At 35.3% G+C, this 16,114-nt stretch overlaps 1 protein-coding gene across 9 annotated transcripts in view; it reads left to right on the forward strand.

Moving 5' to 3' along the window:
* Positions 1-16,114, forward strand: part of LOC106066333 (diacylglycerol kinase zeta-like) — a 72,029-nt gene that overhangs the window by 15,240 nt on the left and 40,675 nt on the right. For 8 of the 9 annotated variants that reach the window (XM_056031818.1, XM_056031809.1, XM_056031817.1 and 5 more), the window contains 6 exons: positions 9,143-9,299; positions 10,966-11,194; positions 12,529-12,634; positions 12,785-12,868; positions 12,990-13,064; positions 13,629-13,685. In XM_056031818.1, the coding sequence (XP_055887793.1) occupies positions 11,067-11,194; positions 12,529-12,634; positions 12,785-12,868; positions 12,990-13,064; positions 13,629-13,685 (450 nt within the window). In that variant the 5' untranslated portion in view covers positions 9,143-9,299; positions 10,966-11,066. Of the gene's footprint in view, positions 1-5,944; positions 6,444-9,142; positions 9,300-10,965; positions 11,195-12,528; positions 12,635-12,784; positions 12,869-12,989; positions 13,065-13,628; positions 13,686-16,114 lie in introns of those variants that run through there. The other variant, XM_056031816.1, reaches the window with a different exon arrangement.

Genomic DNA, 16,114 nt, shown 5'->3' on the forward strand with positions numbered 1-16,114 from the left:
CATGTATCACGTAGTCTCAACTTTCATCATATAACCACATACCTGTATCGTGTAGTCTCAAACTTTCATCACGGAGCCTCATACCAGCATCACTGTGTCTCGTAGGTAATCTCATAAACCACGTCACTTAGAGCCAGAGTTGCATTTTTTCTATGATTTGTTGTGTTGGCTCGTAATTAAGTCTTGGCAGCAAATGCCGCCTACCTAACTTTTTAAACATTTGTGATATTTATTAGTGAGTGATGTGCTGTCCAGAGGTTAAATCTTGTGAATTTATATTTATTAGTAAGTGATGTGCAGTCCAGAGGTTAAATGTTGTGAACTTTGATATTTATTAGTGAGTGATGTGCTGTCCAGAGGTTAAATCTTGTGAATTTATATTTATTAGTAAGTGATGTGCAGTCCAGAGGTTAAATGTTGTGAACTTAGATATTTATTAGTGAGTGATGTGCTGTCCAGAGGTTAAATCTTGAGAACTTATATTTATTAGTGAGTGATGTGCTGTCCAGAGGTTAAATCTTGTGAACTTATATTTATTAGTGAGTGATGTGCTGTCCAGATGTTAAATCTTGTGAACTTATATTTATTAGTGAGTGATGTGCTGTCCAGAGGTTAAATCTTGTGAACTTATATTTATTAGTGAGTTATGTGCTGTCCAGATGTTAAATCTTGTGAACTTATATTTATTAGTGAGTTATGTGCTGTCCAGAGGTTAAATCTTGTGAATTTATATTTATTAGTGAGTTATGTGCTGTCCAGAGGTTAAATCTTGTGAACTTATATTTATTAGTGAGTGATGTGCTGTCCAGAGGTTAAATCTTGTGAACTTAGATATTTATTAGTGAGTTATGTGCTGTTCAGATGTTAAATGTTGTGAATTTATATTTATTAGTGAGTGATGTGCTGTCCAGAGGTTAAATGCTGTGAACTTAGATATTTATTAGTGAGTGATGTGCTGTCCAGAGGTTAAATCTTGTGAACTTATATTTATTAGTGAGTGATGTGCTGTCCAGAGGTTAAATGCTGTGAACTTAGATATTTATTAGTGAGTGATGTGCTGTCCAGAGGTTAAATCTTGTGAATTTATATTTATTAGTGAGTTATGTGCTGTTCAGATGTTAAATGTTGTGAATTTATATTTATTAGTGAGTGATGTGCTGTCCAGAGGTTAAATGCTGTGAACTTAGATATTTATTAGTGAGTGATGTGCTGTCCAGAGGTTAAATCTTGTGAATTTATATTTATTAGTGAGTGATGTGCTGTCCAGAGGTTAAATGTTGTGAACTTAGATATTTATTAGTGAGTGATGTGCTGTCCAGAGGTTAAATCTTGTGAACGTGGATATTTTTTAGTGAGTGATGTGCAGTCCAGAGGTTAAATCTTGTGAACGTAGATATTTATTAGTGAGATATATTTGTATTATTTGTAACTGTCTTTGTTACAGTGTACCAAGCACGAATCACTGTATAGTGTGTGATCAAAATGGGACAGATTTTTTAAAGATCTTTAACTACTTTGTGCATGGTTAGGGCAAGCTTTATATTTCTTTGTAGATTTAATCTTCACTTGAGTTTGTATGTTAAACTTATAAGCCACATGTTCTAAAGGGCTTTTAAAAAGTGGATGTGTAATAGATAATTGAAAACATATGCGCATGTTAAATATTGAATCATCTAAAAAGCATACCTCAATTTCAAAAGAAAACGCTCTTGGATTATTTCTAATTACCGGCAGTTTTAATTTATTATTTATATTTACTCGATTCTTTGCATTTTTTTTTCGTCTTAATTGAAAACACCACAATGTCGTTTCCAAGAGTTACCTTCCCTTGACGGGGGCGGTCAGAAGTCTAGAGCGTGTGTTTGAATGTGTGGTTTTAGGCCTAACTCACAATAATTGTATTGATTCATTATCGTGTATTATTAAGAGAGCCATGAACAAAGGAGGTGTGCGAAATAGACCAGGGGAGATAACTGAATAGAAATTATTTGCAGCTTCTAATACGACACAATATTTTTCTATTAATATTGTCTTTTGGATTTAACCCCCCCCCCCCCCCCCCTAAACATCAACACACTCCTGCAGCTCAAAATGCTCGGTTTTTTTTTCTTTGCAAGTCAAAAATGATTATTATAATGTCATCTTTTATCGATCCAAATATGGCCTGAGGTACCATTTTTCATTCCAGCGGAGTGGCAACAATTCCAAAGAAAAACATAGTGAGAACAATACCACATTCTATATCTTCGTTTGATTGAATCAAACATTCAAAGTGAATTTAGTGTAGTCAAAAAAAAAAAAAACGAATATCAAGCAATATATAGGCCTATATATATGCTGAGGTTGTCAATTGTAGTCAAACTAAATTTCCATTTGATTGGATCAATAAAAATTATCTTATATATATATATAATTACTTGTATTTAACGTTTATTATTAATTTATTAGTAGTTAAAAGTTAGGTAATCTATCACTGAGTGCCGGCATTTTTTTTTTCACAAAAAGCACTATATATTTATATATATATATATATATATATATATATATATATATATATATATATATATATATATATATATATATATATATATATATATATATATATATATATATATATATATATATATATATATAGTTCGTCCATCGTGGTTCGATGATGACCACTTTGTCATCCAGGGGGCTGAGGGCTTTGCGCTTGGGTTCTATGCCTCCTCATGTGGCTGGTGAGACCTGTGTGAGCCCGGAATGTTCGGCCGCACACTGGGCAGGTTATTCCAGCTGTAGCTAGTGTCTTGGGCCTTACTTTTCTTTGGCGTTTTTCTTCTGCCAGCGTTGTTCTCTTTTCCTCAGCAACCTGTGCGCCAGTTTTCACAGCGCGACGCCATGATGCTCTGTCATTTGCCTCTGTCTCCCAGGTGGCTGAGTCTATGCTGAACGCCTTCAGAGAAGCTTTGAGGGTGTCCCTGAAGCACTTTCTTTCCCTGACCACCTTGCGAGCGTTTTCCTTCGCTTAGTCGTTTAGGGATGCGGTGGTCTTCCATTCTGCAGACGTGTCCTGCCCATCGCAGCTGGGACTGCATCAGGATTGTATGGATGCTTTGCAGACCCACTCTTTGAAGGAATGCAGCATTTCCCGTGGCTGCGCAGCCCCAGCTGTGACCTACATATTTTGCCACATCCAGGGCAAGCTTAACCATTCTCCGATGTGGTCGATTTTTAGATTTTCTTTTCGCCGTCTGCGTCTGTCCTCGGCAGCGGATTTTCTTTTGGTCTCAAATGTGTATCCCGCGGCCTTAGTGAGTGACCTCCAGCTTTCTCGTTCTGAGGCAGCATGCAGCCAGGTGCTCTCTTCTATTTCAGCTAAGGCAAGTTGGCACCTAAGCTGGTCTTTGAAGCGTTTCCGTGGGGTACCTCTGTTATGTCGACAGCCTTTTAGCTCTCAAAAAAGACTGCCTTGGCATACGTTTGTCTACGGTCATTGCTCTGATGCATTCTTGTTGGTAACAAGTGACACTGAAAGTCATATTGTTGCTTCAAATGTGGATGAGTCAATGTGAGATCTACGTTGTTACTTTTTTTTTTACTTAGGCCTAAATCCTCCCGCACCGTTCGGCGCATTGGGCGGAAGCTTTGTTTGCGCTTTCCTCGTACTGGCCTCCATGTCATTGCAACTCTTTGTATGCGTATTTCATTCTGTGGGAGGACAAACGTCATGCGACGATCGTTCACAATCTCATTAAGTGGTCGAGTCCCAGTTCAGCATATGATTTCTTTGTTTGAGACCCGATCTCTGTAACTGGCTCTTAAAATCCGTCTTAGCTATTTTTGTTGTGCCACATTTAGTCTTTTCTCAATTTTGTAAGATGTATTTTTGTCAAATAGCTTGGCTTGTCCTAATAGAAAATGGAAAATGCTCCCTGCCTTTCCCATTTGGCACGCTACGTCATGCTAGGCATCCCCATCGTTTGCTATGATGCTGCCTAGGTATGTGAACTTATCCAACTCTTCTATCTCTGACTCGCCACAGCTGACGGGGGTATCCTTTGCCATACATCCCGCTCGCACAATTTGTAGTTTTATCCAAGTGTATGTGGATGCCAATCAAGGGTGTCTCTCTTTCTAGGCTCTCCGTCATTTCTTGTGTGCATTTATTTGTAGAACCTAGTAGTGCAACAGTCGTCATCGAAGTCATTCGATTCTGTTCCCACCATGGAAAACCGAAGGCAGTCTGATTCATTGCTGTCCTCATTATGTAGTCGATGGAGGAAGAGAAAGGGAGATAAGTTGTACTCCTGTCTCGACGCTAAAGAAATCGGTTGTTCCTTTTCTGTACAGTTTCACTGTATAGGTGTCGTAGGATCTGGACGAATTTCTCAGGGATGCCCTAGAGGATATTCTCTATTCTCCATAGCGGTTCTCGATGGACATTATCAAATGCGTTCCTAAAGTCTACAAAACTGATTGTTAGCCGTTCTTTGTATTCGAGACTTGGTTCTATATTTCGTAGAACGGCGATCTGCTCCGCACATGATCTGACTGTATGAAAGCCTTCTTGCTCTTCTCTGAGCCTCTCATCTACAGACTGTTGAAGCCGTCTCAGAACAATGCTGAAAACTTTTCCTGGGGTAATGCCCCTCCAGTTGTTGCAATCTGCCAAGTTGTTCTTTTTAGGAAGCTTTACGTTCATGTTTCTTTACTCCTCCTTGAAAAATTATACTGTCTTTAGATCTAGGCTCTATGCCTACTGCTCATAGTTACGTCTTTGTAGTCACAGTAGGCTTGCTGTTTGTCTTTACGATATGCTGTCTGGTTTTATAGAATCACTGTTCAGGGTTTGTCAGTCTTTATGATATGCTGTCTGGTTTTATAGAATCACTGTTCAGGGTTTGTCAGTCTTTATGATATGCTGTCTGGTTTTATAGAATCACTGTTCAGGGTTTGTCAGTCTTTATGATATGCTGTCTGGTTTTATAGAATCATTGCTCACAGAGTTTGTCAGTCTTTATAATATGCTGTCTGGTTTTATACAATCACTGCTCAGGGTTTGTCAGTCTTTATGATATGCTGTCTGGTTTTATAGAATCGCTGCTCAGGGTTTGTAAGTCTTTATGATATGCTGTCTGGTTTTATAGAATCACTGTTCAGGGTTTGTCAGTCTTTATGATATGCTGTCTGGTTTTATAGAATCATTGCTCACAGAGTTTGTCAGTCTTTATAATATGCTGTCTGGTTTTATAGAATCATTGCTCACAGAGTTTGTCAGTCTTTATTATATGCTGTCTGGTTTTATAGAATCATTGCTCACAGAGTTTGTCAGTCTTTATAATATGCTGTCTGGTTTTATAGAATCACTGTTCAGGGTTTGTCAGTCTTTATGATATGCTGTCTGGTTTTATAGAATCACTGCTCAGGGTTTGTCAGTCTTTATGATATGCTGTCTGGTTTTATAGAATCACTGCTCAGAGTTTGTCAGTCTTTATGTGCCTACTGCTCCAGAATAGGCTATTTTGTATTGACCTACTGCTCCAGAATAGACTGATCTTTATAGGTCTACAGCTCAGAGTTTTACTGTCTTTAAAGTATTTATTATTGCCCACTTTGTCGGTTTTATTTCGGTAATATTCGGTATTCACAATTCATTTCAATGTACATCTTCAGACGTGAAACTTTGGATCGCGGGATGTGGGAAGAGGTGGACTATTACAATTCATATATTAAAATATTGGTGAAAGAGGGCAAATGTAACCTTTTTTTATTTAATTTAAAAAAAAATTAATAGTATTTAAATCACATATGGATGTACTATCCTTTTTTTGTTCTTCTAAATATCCCAATTCGCGCGTGTTGTCTTCAAAATGTGTTCCACTATTTCTAATTGTACTTCTACTATTTCTATTAACATTGCTTTTTCAATTCTGTCCATGATGAGGTATGTGTGTGTTTGTGTTGAAGTAGCTGTATTTGTATTGATTAGTAAGGGTTTGCCTAGCCTGTAGTCTTATCGACAAGACGGCCTGAGAGAGAAATACATGCAAGTTTGACTGCTATTATCCACTCGATATACATTGAGGTATTGACTTAGAGCTCTTTACTCTCGCCCACCCTCCCCTGCAGGCTCGGGAGACGGTCTTGGAGTTTCAGATTTGTTGAGCAGGATCTCGTGTTGACACAAGAAGAATAGTTCCTCATTGCCACATCTTCTGCGTATCTGTGCGTGCGTGTGTGTGAGAGAGATCATTTTGTGTTCACTTTGTGACGGAGCTTGAATACATTGTCTTGTTGGCATGGAAGTCATGTCGTCTGCTACATCTGTTGTGTTCATGCTTTCTCTGGCCTGATCAAGTGACTATAGCTTTAGGTCAGTGGAGAATAGAGTTTAGCGTTTCATACAAGTACTGCATACTCTTTTTAAGCAAATCGGCCAAACTATTGTTTCGAATCAGGTAATCGATTTGATGTTATTTGCATTGCAACACCATTATCATTTGTTAAGTTTTTGACTTTTGATCATCTCACGGCTTCTTGTACTACGTAACTAAGTGAAGTCCAAATACGTTTTGTTCTCCCATAAAGAATGTACATTTAGGCTTACACTGTTGACTTAGTTTGCAACTAATTTTCCGCTTACATCATCCAAAGCATTTAAGTTTCTCGCCAGAATATATTCTTGAGCAAGTCTAGATTTAGATTCTACGTATTAAAAAAATCGTTTCACTGGATAGCCTATTAATGATTGCTCTGAGCAGAGCATTAGGCGTTTGCGTGACGTCACATCGTGTGCGCGCGTGCTAATAACGATAACTCAGATCACACATTTAGCATCCAGTAAAGCAGTAAAATTTGTCCCTACTCTAGCCTAACACTAAAATCATACCCCCACCCTTAACCGTAACCTTTTTTTCGACCACCAATTAGATCTAAGTTTTAGAATCGATTTCTGTGTGTGTGTAGAATCGACACATTTCTGTTCATTTCACACACATAGGCAAGTATTATAAGGCAACCTTTCTTTTTTTGGGTTGGGGGGGGGAGCATTTGAATAATTGAAATGTTTGTTTTGTGTCATTGTATGATTGGATTTGTTCAAGTGGAAATGGGTAGAAACCATTACCTAGTGATACGAGTCTTGATCTAGAATCTAGTAATCGCCATTTAAGTGTCTGAACTTTTAATTAGGATAATTGATGATTATTTAAAAAAAATAGATATGTAATATTTTTATGATTTAAATGATACAGTATTTAGATCCAGATTGCAGCTCCACAGTGAACAGTCATAAGAAAAAAGTGTTTTAAAAAATCTTCATGCTTTGTCACTAATCAATATAAAACTAAACTTAAACAAATCTTAATGATATCTTATCTTATATAATACAGACGTTACTTAAAAAAAGAAGATGATTACGTCCTACGCGTCATGCATTTAGTCATGCATATTAACCATTGACTTAAATTCTGCCAAGTCACTGGTTTTCCTGGCTAGCTCAGGCAACCCATTCCATGCTCTAATAGCACTAGGGAAGAAGGAGTATTTGTACAAATTTGTCCTAGCATATGGGACGAGGAATGTGCCTTTATCTTTGTGTCTTTCAGAGTATTTTATTAAATTTTGTTTTTGTATTTGAAGATTATGGTTCAGTGTTTTATGTATAATTGCTACTTTACTTTTGAGTCTTCTGTCCTGAAGGATGTTTGCTTTAGTTTCATTATCATTATGTATTATGTTATGTTCATCTTTTAATGGCGCTATGCCTGTTGTTTCCATTTTCTTAGACTTAATGTATGACTATAGGTTTTTGTTGTTATCTTTAGATATTACATTGTTTATGTATTCACTCTGCAGCTGTCTGCTTACTTTTTGGGTTAGGTGTTTAATTTTTATATACTTTTTGTAAACTCTTTCTGCCTTAGTTTCTTTAAATTTTCTATATAGGTTTTCCTTCTGTTTACAAAGCTTCTTTAGTCTATTATTAAACCAGCATTTATTTATTTTAATGTGTATTTAGTTGGTATATGATTTTCTATAATGCTTTTAAGATGGTTTTTAATGAAATTCCAGAGGTCATCGACTGGTTGGTTAATGTCTTTTTCTAATAAGAATGTTTGTTGAAAGTTTAATGCAGCTTGGTGTAGTTGTGTTAGGTTACATTTATTCCAGAGTAAGATTTTTCTTTTGGGTTTTGTATTGGCTACTGCTTTTATCTGACTGTGTATTTTTATGATCTCATGGTCTGATAGACCAGGGATAATATCATAATCAACTACTAATCCAGGTCTGTTGGTTAAGAAGAGATCTAATGTGTTGTTTAATCTAGTTGGCTTTTTAATTATTTGATCTAAACTTAGGTTGTGTAAAGTTTCTATGAAAAGCTCATTTATGTCCTTAAGGTTTTGGTGTTTATCTATGGTTAGTGTTTTCCAATTTATATCAGGTAGGTTGAAATCACCCATAATCCAAAAAACTGCATTTTTATTTGTCTCTTTAAGTGTAGTAAACTGCATGTATTCTAAACTAAAATTTGTAATTATTCATTATAAAACTAAACAAGTCTCTATGATAGGTGATGTGTCATTATAAAATTAAACTTTTTCACTCATTGTGACTAAACATTCTCTAAACGTATCACAATTCGCAACTAAACATGACTATGCTACAAGCTGAGAAATCATTCCTCCCAGCATAGTTAAAAAATAGCTTTATTACTTAAAGTTTCAAAGATTCATTGACCTATTTTGAGCTTTCATTATCTGATCTTATAAATTACAGATGTTCCTTCAAAAGAGTTATGCGTGTTGAATAGAGACTTGAACTCTGCTAAGTCATGGTTTTCCTGGCTAATTCAGGCAATCTGTTCTATACTGTAATGATGTGAATGGAAACAAAGTTTTTTTTTTAAAGATAATGTTTTAGAAACACTGAATTCAGGAAATTAATTACTATATTGAAAGTGTGTACCTGGAAGTAAAAGTCTGCACAAAAAGGGGGTACTTTTGGATGTGTGTGGGTAATCAGGAGAAATACTCAGTCATAGAGAAAGAGAACCTTTCTTCATTGGTTACAAACTTTTCACTGGCCCTGACAGATATTTTTGATCTTGAAAGTAAGTTAGCCATTGTCTGTTCTATTTTGTTGAATGTTCCAGATCAACAAAAAGTCAATTGTTGAGACATAAGAGTGAAACTTTGTTCAGAAACTGGTAGACATAGCATTACCTACTGACATGATGTGTCTGGGTTACGTGCTCTTGGATAATCGTATTTCACCTTAGGAAGACTGCTCCTCTACAATCAGAAATACAAGTAAGTTCTGCTGTCTTAATGAATCTATTACTTAGCTATTCTCAAGTGAATTATTACTTTGCTATGTGCAAGTGAATCTATTACTTTGCTATGTTCAAGTGAATCTATTACTTAGTAATGTGCAAGTGAATCTATTACTTTGCTATGTGCAAGTGAATCTATTACTTTGCTATGTGCTAATGAATCTATTACTTTGCTATGTGCAAGTGAATCTATTACTTTGCAGTGTGCTAATAAATCTATTACTTTGCAATATTCTAATAAAACAATTGCTTTGCAATATGCTAATTAATTTATTGCTTAGCTATGAGCTATAGAGTCTATTACCTAGCTGGTAAGGACCTCATTTAAAGGCTCTGCATGCTGTTTGTATATCATCTTAAGTCTTCGGTTGTTATTTCTTTGAAACTCTTTAAATCACTTGAAGCTATATGCAGTGGATGAAATAAAGAGATTTTCCTTAGATTTAGGTTATTGCAATGTCATGTTTGATAAGTTCTTTTTATTTCCACCCTAAACCAAGCTTTCTTTTTGAAATACTTCAACATAAGTAATATACTTGTCCTTGTAAATTTCCTTCTATTATTAACTTGTTCTGACATTGGGTCGTACACTGTTTTGCATGTTGTCTTTCTACTTCAGCTTTTTTGTCTAGGTTTAGTCAGCATAATTAAATGTAGTACAGGTTTATGTATTGGCTGTTGTTTTTTTTTTCAAAATATTTAAACCTTTTTTTTTTCTCTACATATTTGTAAAATGATTTTAAAATGAGTAAATTTTGTGAATTTTAGTTTTCAATGCCTCCATATAGTTGTTGTGCTGGCCTCATGACATCCTTGTTAATCAATGGCCAGTTGCTGTGAACTTTCATCTGACCTATGAACTTCTTAATTATTAAAAAAAGGATCTATTTTTAATATTCCCTTATTGCTTATTAACTTAACTAACTATATTAAGGTAATATGTTGGAAACAATAAAGAATCTTTACAATTGGAATCAGAATGTCTTTGTTGAAATATATGTGTCTATTTTTATCTGTGGTAAACTTGTACTTAAAAGGAAATCTCATTTTCAGCTTTCTCTGGCTAGGATCACACAATTGTTCATTTGTCAGTGTTTCACAGTGTAGAGCAAGTTTTCACTAGAGAATAGTTTACATTCATTTACAACTTTGAATTGTATGAACTTCCATCAGCATATATTGGCTCCCCCCCCCCTTTCCAATGTATTTGCATACTCTTTATATTTATTTGATTTGTTTTGTTTTGAAAATGAACTCAGCAACATGATAAGTTTGTAGCTTCATGTTCACTTTATCGGTTATATTATATTTTTCTTTACTGGTCAAATCATCCTTATTCCTCAGCATGATGTGCATACAATGGCAAGGAAATTTTGTTCATTTGTATAGACATTTATAGGGATGAAAAGATCTTGTTTATTTTGGTTGATTGTTATAGGGGTGAGAAAGAATGGGATGGGTATGTTTGGGTGAAACTTTAACACAAGACTTCTTGGAGTGAGTGTGTGTGTTTGCATGTGAGTAGTATGTGATTGTATGTGTCTAAATATGTATGTACCCAAGTATATATGCACCAAAATGTATGTACCTAATTATAAGTACAAGTGAAATTAGTTAATGTTTAAATTCTTTTCTTCCATTAGCATGTTTTTATGACCAAGATAAAGACAAGGGCTCTGTTTGCCATATACTAGTACTTGAACTTCCCACATTCAAACCTTTAAGACTAACTGGGAAGCTGTAGATGGCTCAAGGATTCAATGTTGTCACTAAAAATGTCTTACCCGGTGGTCATAGTGATTCCTCAGACTTTGAGGAGACTCTTCCAGACAGACTTTCCACTTTTACAATCAGGAAGCAGACATCATATAGGTAGGTCATGACCCAGCATAACAATGAACTTATGTTGCCCTGGATGCTTGTTCAAATTTACTGTACTTTTACTCTTTTGTGCTACATCTAACATTAATATTAAAGTATATTTTACATATACATATATATACAGAGAGAGAGAGAGGAAAAAAAAGTCAGTTTTGTAATTTTCACCTTCAGAGAAGTGAAATAACTTCCTAACAATAATAATGTAAATGATGGCTAAGTCGAGAGAGACTTGCAGCCCTACCCCGGTTTGTCCAAGTTTTAAACTATCATTTTAAGATATTAAGAATATATTTGATCGAGTAAAAATTCTTTCATGTAATTTGTGGAAAGTAAAGAGACTTTCTCAATGTATTATTGGCTTTATGTTACTCTTATTTTCTGTTGGCTACAGAAGCCAGTGAAATCTTATAAACTTACTATCACAATCTAGCAATGTTGTCAGATGTTACGATCTAGCAATGGATGCTAGATGTCAAGATATAAAATGGATGCTATGATAGATGTCACGTTGAAGATTATCCTGATCTATATCACACCATCAATGATCGTGATTGCCGAGGATGTCGAAATCGTCTTTAATAAGATTTTCGTATAGAAGTAGCTAAATCTAGTTGATAATACGATCATTCAGAATGTTGCCAGTTGATAATATGATCATCTAGAAGTTGCCAATTGCTAAGTCGATCTAAGTATGTTACTATATTCAATGAAGAAACTTCTCTTCGTCTAAAACAAATGCTTTAATTCAAAACTTGGAAAAGCTATTCACAAATAATTACAATGGTTAAATGTACTTGAATAGAACAGAATAAATATAATTCTGCTGAATAAATGATCTACACAATAATATACATCTGAATCCTAACACGTTCCGCACGACACTGACTAAAAATCTAGAATCTTTCCCCGGGTATAGCGTTGTCATGTGTCTAACATCCCCTCGTTGCAATGCCAACCAATAAATGCAGCTCAATGTACAATAATTAATATTTCAAAACCAATCACATTTATTCTGACACATAGCCCTGCCGCGTGATGGAATTTCCCGAGCTAACAAGTTCTGGCTGGTAACCTTGGGCGGCTAAATATAGATACAGTGTACGTGACACTTACCTTTAATTCTAAATGAACTTGAATATTCACAGCATATGCACCAAACACTCTGTAAAAAGTAATTGAGTGTAATTTTTTTTTAATATTAAAAAATATTACAAAAATTATTTTTTTAAATAGTTATTATTTTTTTTGTTTGTTTTTTTTTTGTACTGAATATTAGCTATGTACTGTCCTAGAAATCTACTGACTACTATTCTCTTTGTGTCCAGGAAAGCTATAGCAAAGAGCAACAAAAATTACACAGACTACTTACACCCAAGACATGCTGAGATTGGATATAAGAAGAAAGAACTACGCTCATCAGTAGATTGGACTGTAAGGATCTAGCCACCTATTTAAACTAAGCTAATTCTTCAATTTTTGTTTGCTCTATAGCTGCAAAATCAAATAATTAATTAAAAACTGAACTTTCTTTTGATAAGCATTAGTTTGATCTTACTGAAACTGTTTTACTCTTCCCATTAGGAGAATGCTCAGAACAGTGAACACTTGTGGGTGGAGACCAATTCCTCAGGAGATTACTGCTATGCAATGGATCCTGATTGCCTGGTAAAGCATAGAAACTCATTCATTTGCTTGCATTGTGAAGTTTTTTGTTAATTTTGTTGTTATATTTTGGCTCACAGAAAGTGAACTAACATCAGTCTATACTTTAAAATGTCTTCCACAGAAAATGGGTCAAAGAAAAAAATGTATTGCTTGTAAAATAGTGAGTCACAATGCTTGTATAGGAATATTAGAACAGGTATTGACTAGTTCAGTCTGTTACACATTCTTTGTTGTTAGTTGGTTATTGAACAGTCTTTTATCCAATTTGGTCACATTGTTTAGTAGGTGAGGAATGAGTTCTAAAATTTACTTTGCTTATATATATATATATTTACAATGTGCAATGGCTTAAAGTAGTTTGTTTAGGGTTAAGATGCAGTTGCACAGCACTGACTATTGACAGTGAGGTTAGCAAAATTTCCATGACTCCAATTAACCAACCTTGCTCAATAAAGAAGTCTTCAGGTTTTTTTTTATGCTTTATATATATATATATGTATATGATAGTTTCACAAAACTATTTAATATATAGAGCAATGAAACTGAATTCTAGTCCAAATAAATGAATATTACTATGTTTATGTCTTTAGATTTCTTTTTTTTTAAGCATTCAGTTGGATTAGGCCTAAATTACAGCTCCAATTCACTTGTAGTTCAGAAAGGAACATTCATGCATATTTATTTACTAATAGTATATTCCATTAGTTTCAAGCAAATACTTTTAAAATGTTTAATGTAATATTATGTTGATTTGTCTTAGAAAAACTTGAAGTGTAAACCTACATTTAGAGAAGCAGGATTAAAAACCTTTAGAGATGTAAGTTGAATGCAGTTATATTTTTTCCATTTTATTTCATTTAATTTACTACATTTTTTATACACATTGTAAATGTAAAAGTATTAATCATCAGTTGTCCTAAAATTGATTTACAACATTGTGTTCTTATAACTATCTGTTGTGACATCATTTTGAGGCTCATATATTTACATACAAAGCTTAAGAAAAAATATGAGCAAATAAAACATTATGTAATCTAAAATGTATTTTAAAAGAAATGACATCTATACTAAATAACTTTGACTACTTCTTTTTCTGTGTTCCTTTTTTTAAATGAAAACATTCTTCTTGTCTGCTATGTGAAGATGGTTGTTAGCAAAACTTTTCTTCCATGAAACTCCCTGGCTATTTTTTTTTAAGGGGGGGGGGGGGGGGGGTAACTGTTTTTAATTCAAACTAACACTAGTATAATTTCTTAATTTTTTTTTTTTACATTTTGTTTACATCTGTTGTAAAGATGGTTGAAATCTTTTGAAGAAAGCATATTTGCAATGAAAGACTTATTTTAGTTGTTATCTCTTTCAAATAAACTGAAATTTTGAGCCCTTTCAATGTAAAACCATTGGCTCTAAGTAAGATAGAGGAAAAGAGCATTTTCTTTCTTTTTTTTTTAATTCAGTGTTACTCAAACTGTTGAGCATCTTTTATTTCTTTCAGGGAAAAAAAAATCTTTTTATTTGGATTGTATTTATAGATCCATATTTCAGTATTGTAATGAAATGATAACGACTAGAATACCAATAACATGGCTTTATTCGACAAAATTAGACTACAGTAAACAGTGAATGAAACCAGCACGTCTAGCATACCACTGATGCAGTCTATACACACACACACACTGGACATGAAACACAACAATGGCCATGACCTTCAGACACGCTGGACGCACGCAGAAAATCAACTCAGTTACACTACAATCACCCCGCCTAAAAGTTATAGGAACATAAACATGTAAATAATAGTGAAGGACAGCGATATAAGAGGCCTTAGTATCCCTACAGAATACTTACAGATTTACTCTATTGAAAAGCATTGTATAACTATAAACAAACACGTTATACACTATAAAATTATCAGTTCAAAGTGTGTCATATTAAGCCTACAGATACTGAGTTAGAACTTGTGATATGGAAAAATAATTAAATAAATGTTAGACCTTATAATTAGGTCTGCTTGTTCTTGGTCTTAGGTTATATCTACCAGGACCAATACTGCCGTCGCTTGGAGTTGGTGACATCAGCGGCTCTCTAACAGGAGACTCAGCCCCTGCATTTACTTCTTCTTGATGTCCATTTTCCCCTTGTTGTACATATGTGTTAGGAGCAGCCATTGGTTCTATAGTCACATGGTCAGTAGGCACCTGCATCTGTGTTATAGGGTTTGTCTCCGGCTCAAAGTCTTCATGTTCCATATGTTGATACACCTCTGATTCTCCCTCTCTTGGAACGGGGGCCAAATGTCGTAATGACACTGTTTCTTCTCTTCCATCAGGAAGTCTTACAATGGCATACTGTGGGTTGCATGTAATTAAGTCCACAGCTATTGTACCATCGTCATATTTTGATGCACGGACTCCCTTTTTTAACAACACTTTTCCTGGTTGAGCTAACCATGTCGGGAGTGATTTGCCGAAGGTGGACCTGCGATAGAACTTGAATATTCTCTCGTGAGGTGTCTCGTTTGTAGCGGTACAGAGCAGAGAACGAAGAGAGTGCAGGGCTTGGTTTAACGCCTGCTCCCATTTGGAAACCGGGAGTCCTTGAGTTTTTAAGGCCAGAGTTATAGCTTTCCATAATGACCCGTTTAGCCTTTCTACTTGAGAGTTCCCTCTGGGATTATAAGGGGTCGTCCTGCTTGTGGCCACCCCTCTCTCGTGTAAAAATTCCTGCACCTCTCTTGACATGAATGAGGTACCTCTATCAGAGTGTACATAGTCAGGCATTCCGAATAGTCCAAATAAATTATCTAGACATCTGATTACTGTTGAAGCCGACATATCAGAACAGGCGTATGCAAACGGGAATCTTGAAAATTCGTCAACTATAGTTAGCAGGTATGTGTTCCGAGATGTAGAATGGAGCGGTCCTTTGAAGTCCATACTTAGTCTCTGGAAAGGTTGCATCGCCTTAATTAGAGTTCCATTAGAATTACTGAAATATCTGGGTTTTACTTCGGCACAGATTCTGCACTGGTTGACAACCAGCCTAACATCTTCACAAGAGAAAGGTAAGTTTTTCGCTCGCACTAAATGCCATAGTCTTGTTACTCCCGGATGACACACAGAGTCATGGAGCAGTTTCAATTCATTTCGACTCATAGCTGACACACACCCGTTTCTAGAAAACGTATCAGCCGTTACATTGTGTTTGCCTGGTCTATACAAGACATCGTAGTGGAAACAGCTCAGT

Source organism: Biomphalaria glabrata, chromosome 6 (assembly GCF_947242115.1).
Source record: "Biomphalaria glabrata chromosome 6, xgBioGlab47.1, whole genome shotgun sequence".
Classification (NCBI taxonomy): Eukaryota; Metazoa; Mollusca; class Gastropoda; family Planorbidae; genus Biomphalaria; species Biomphalaria glabrata.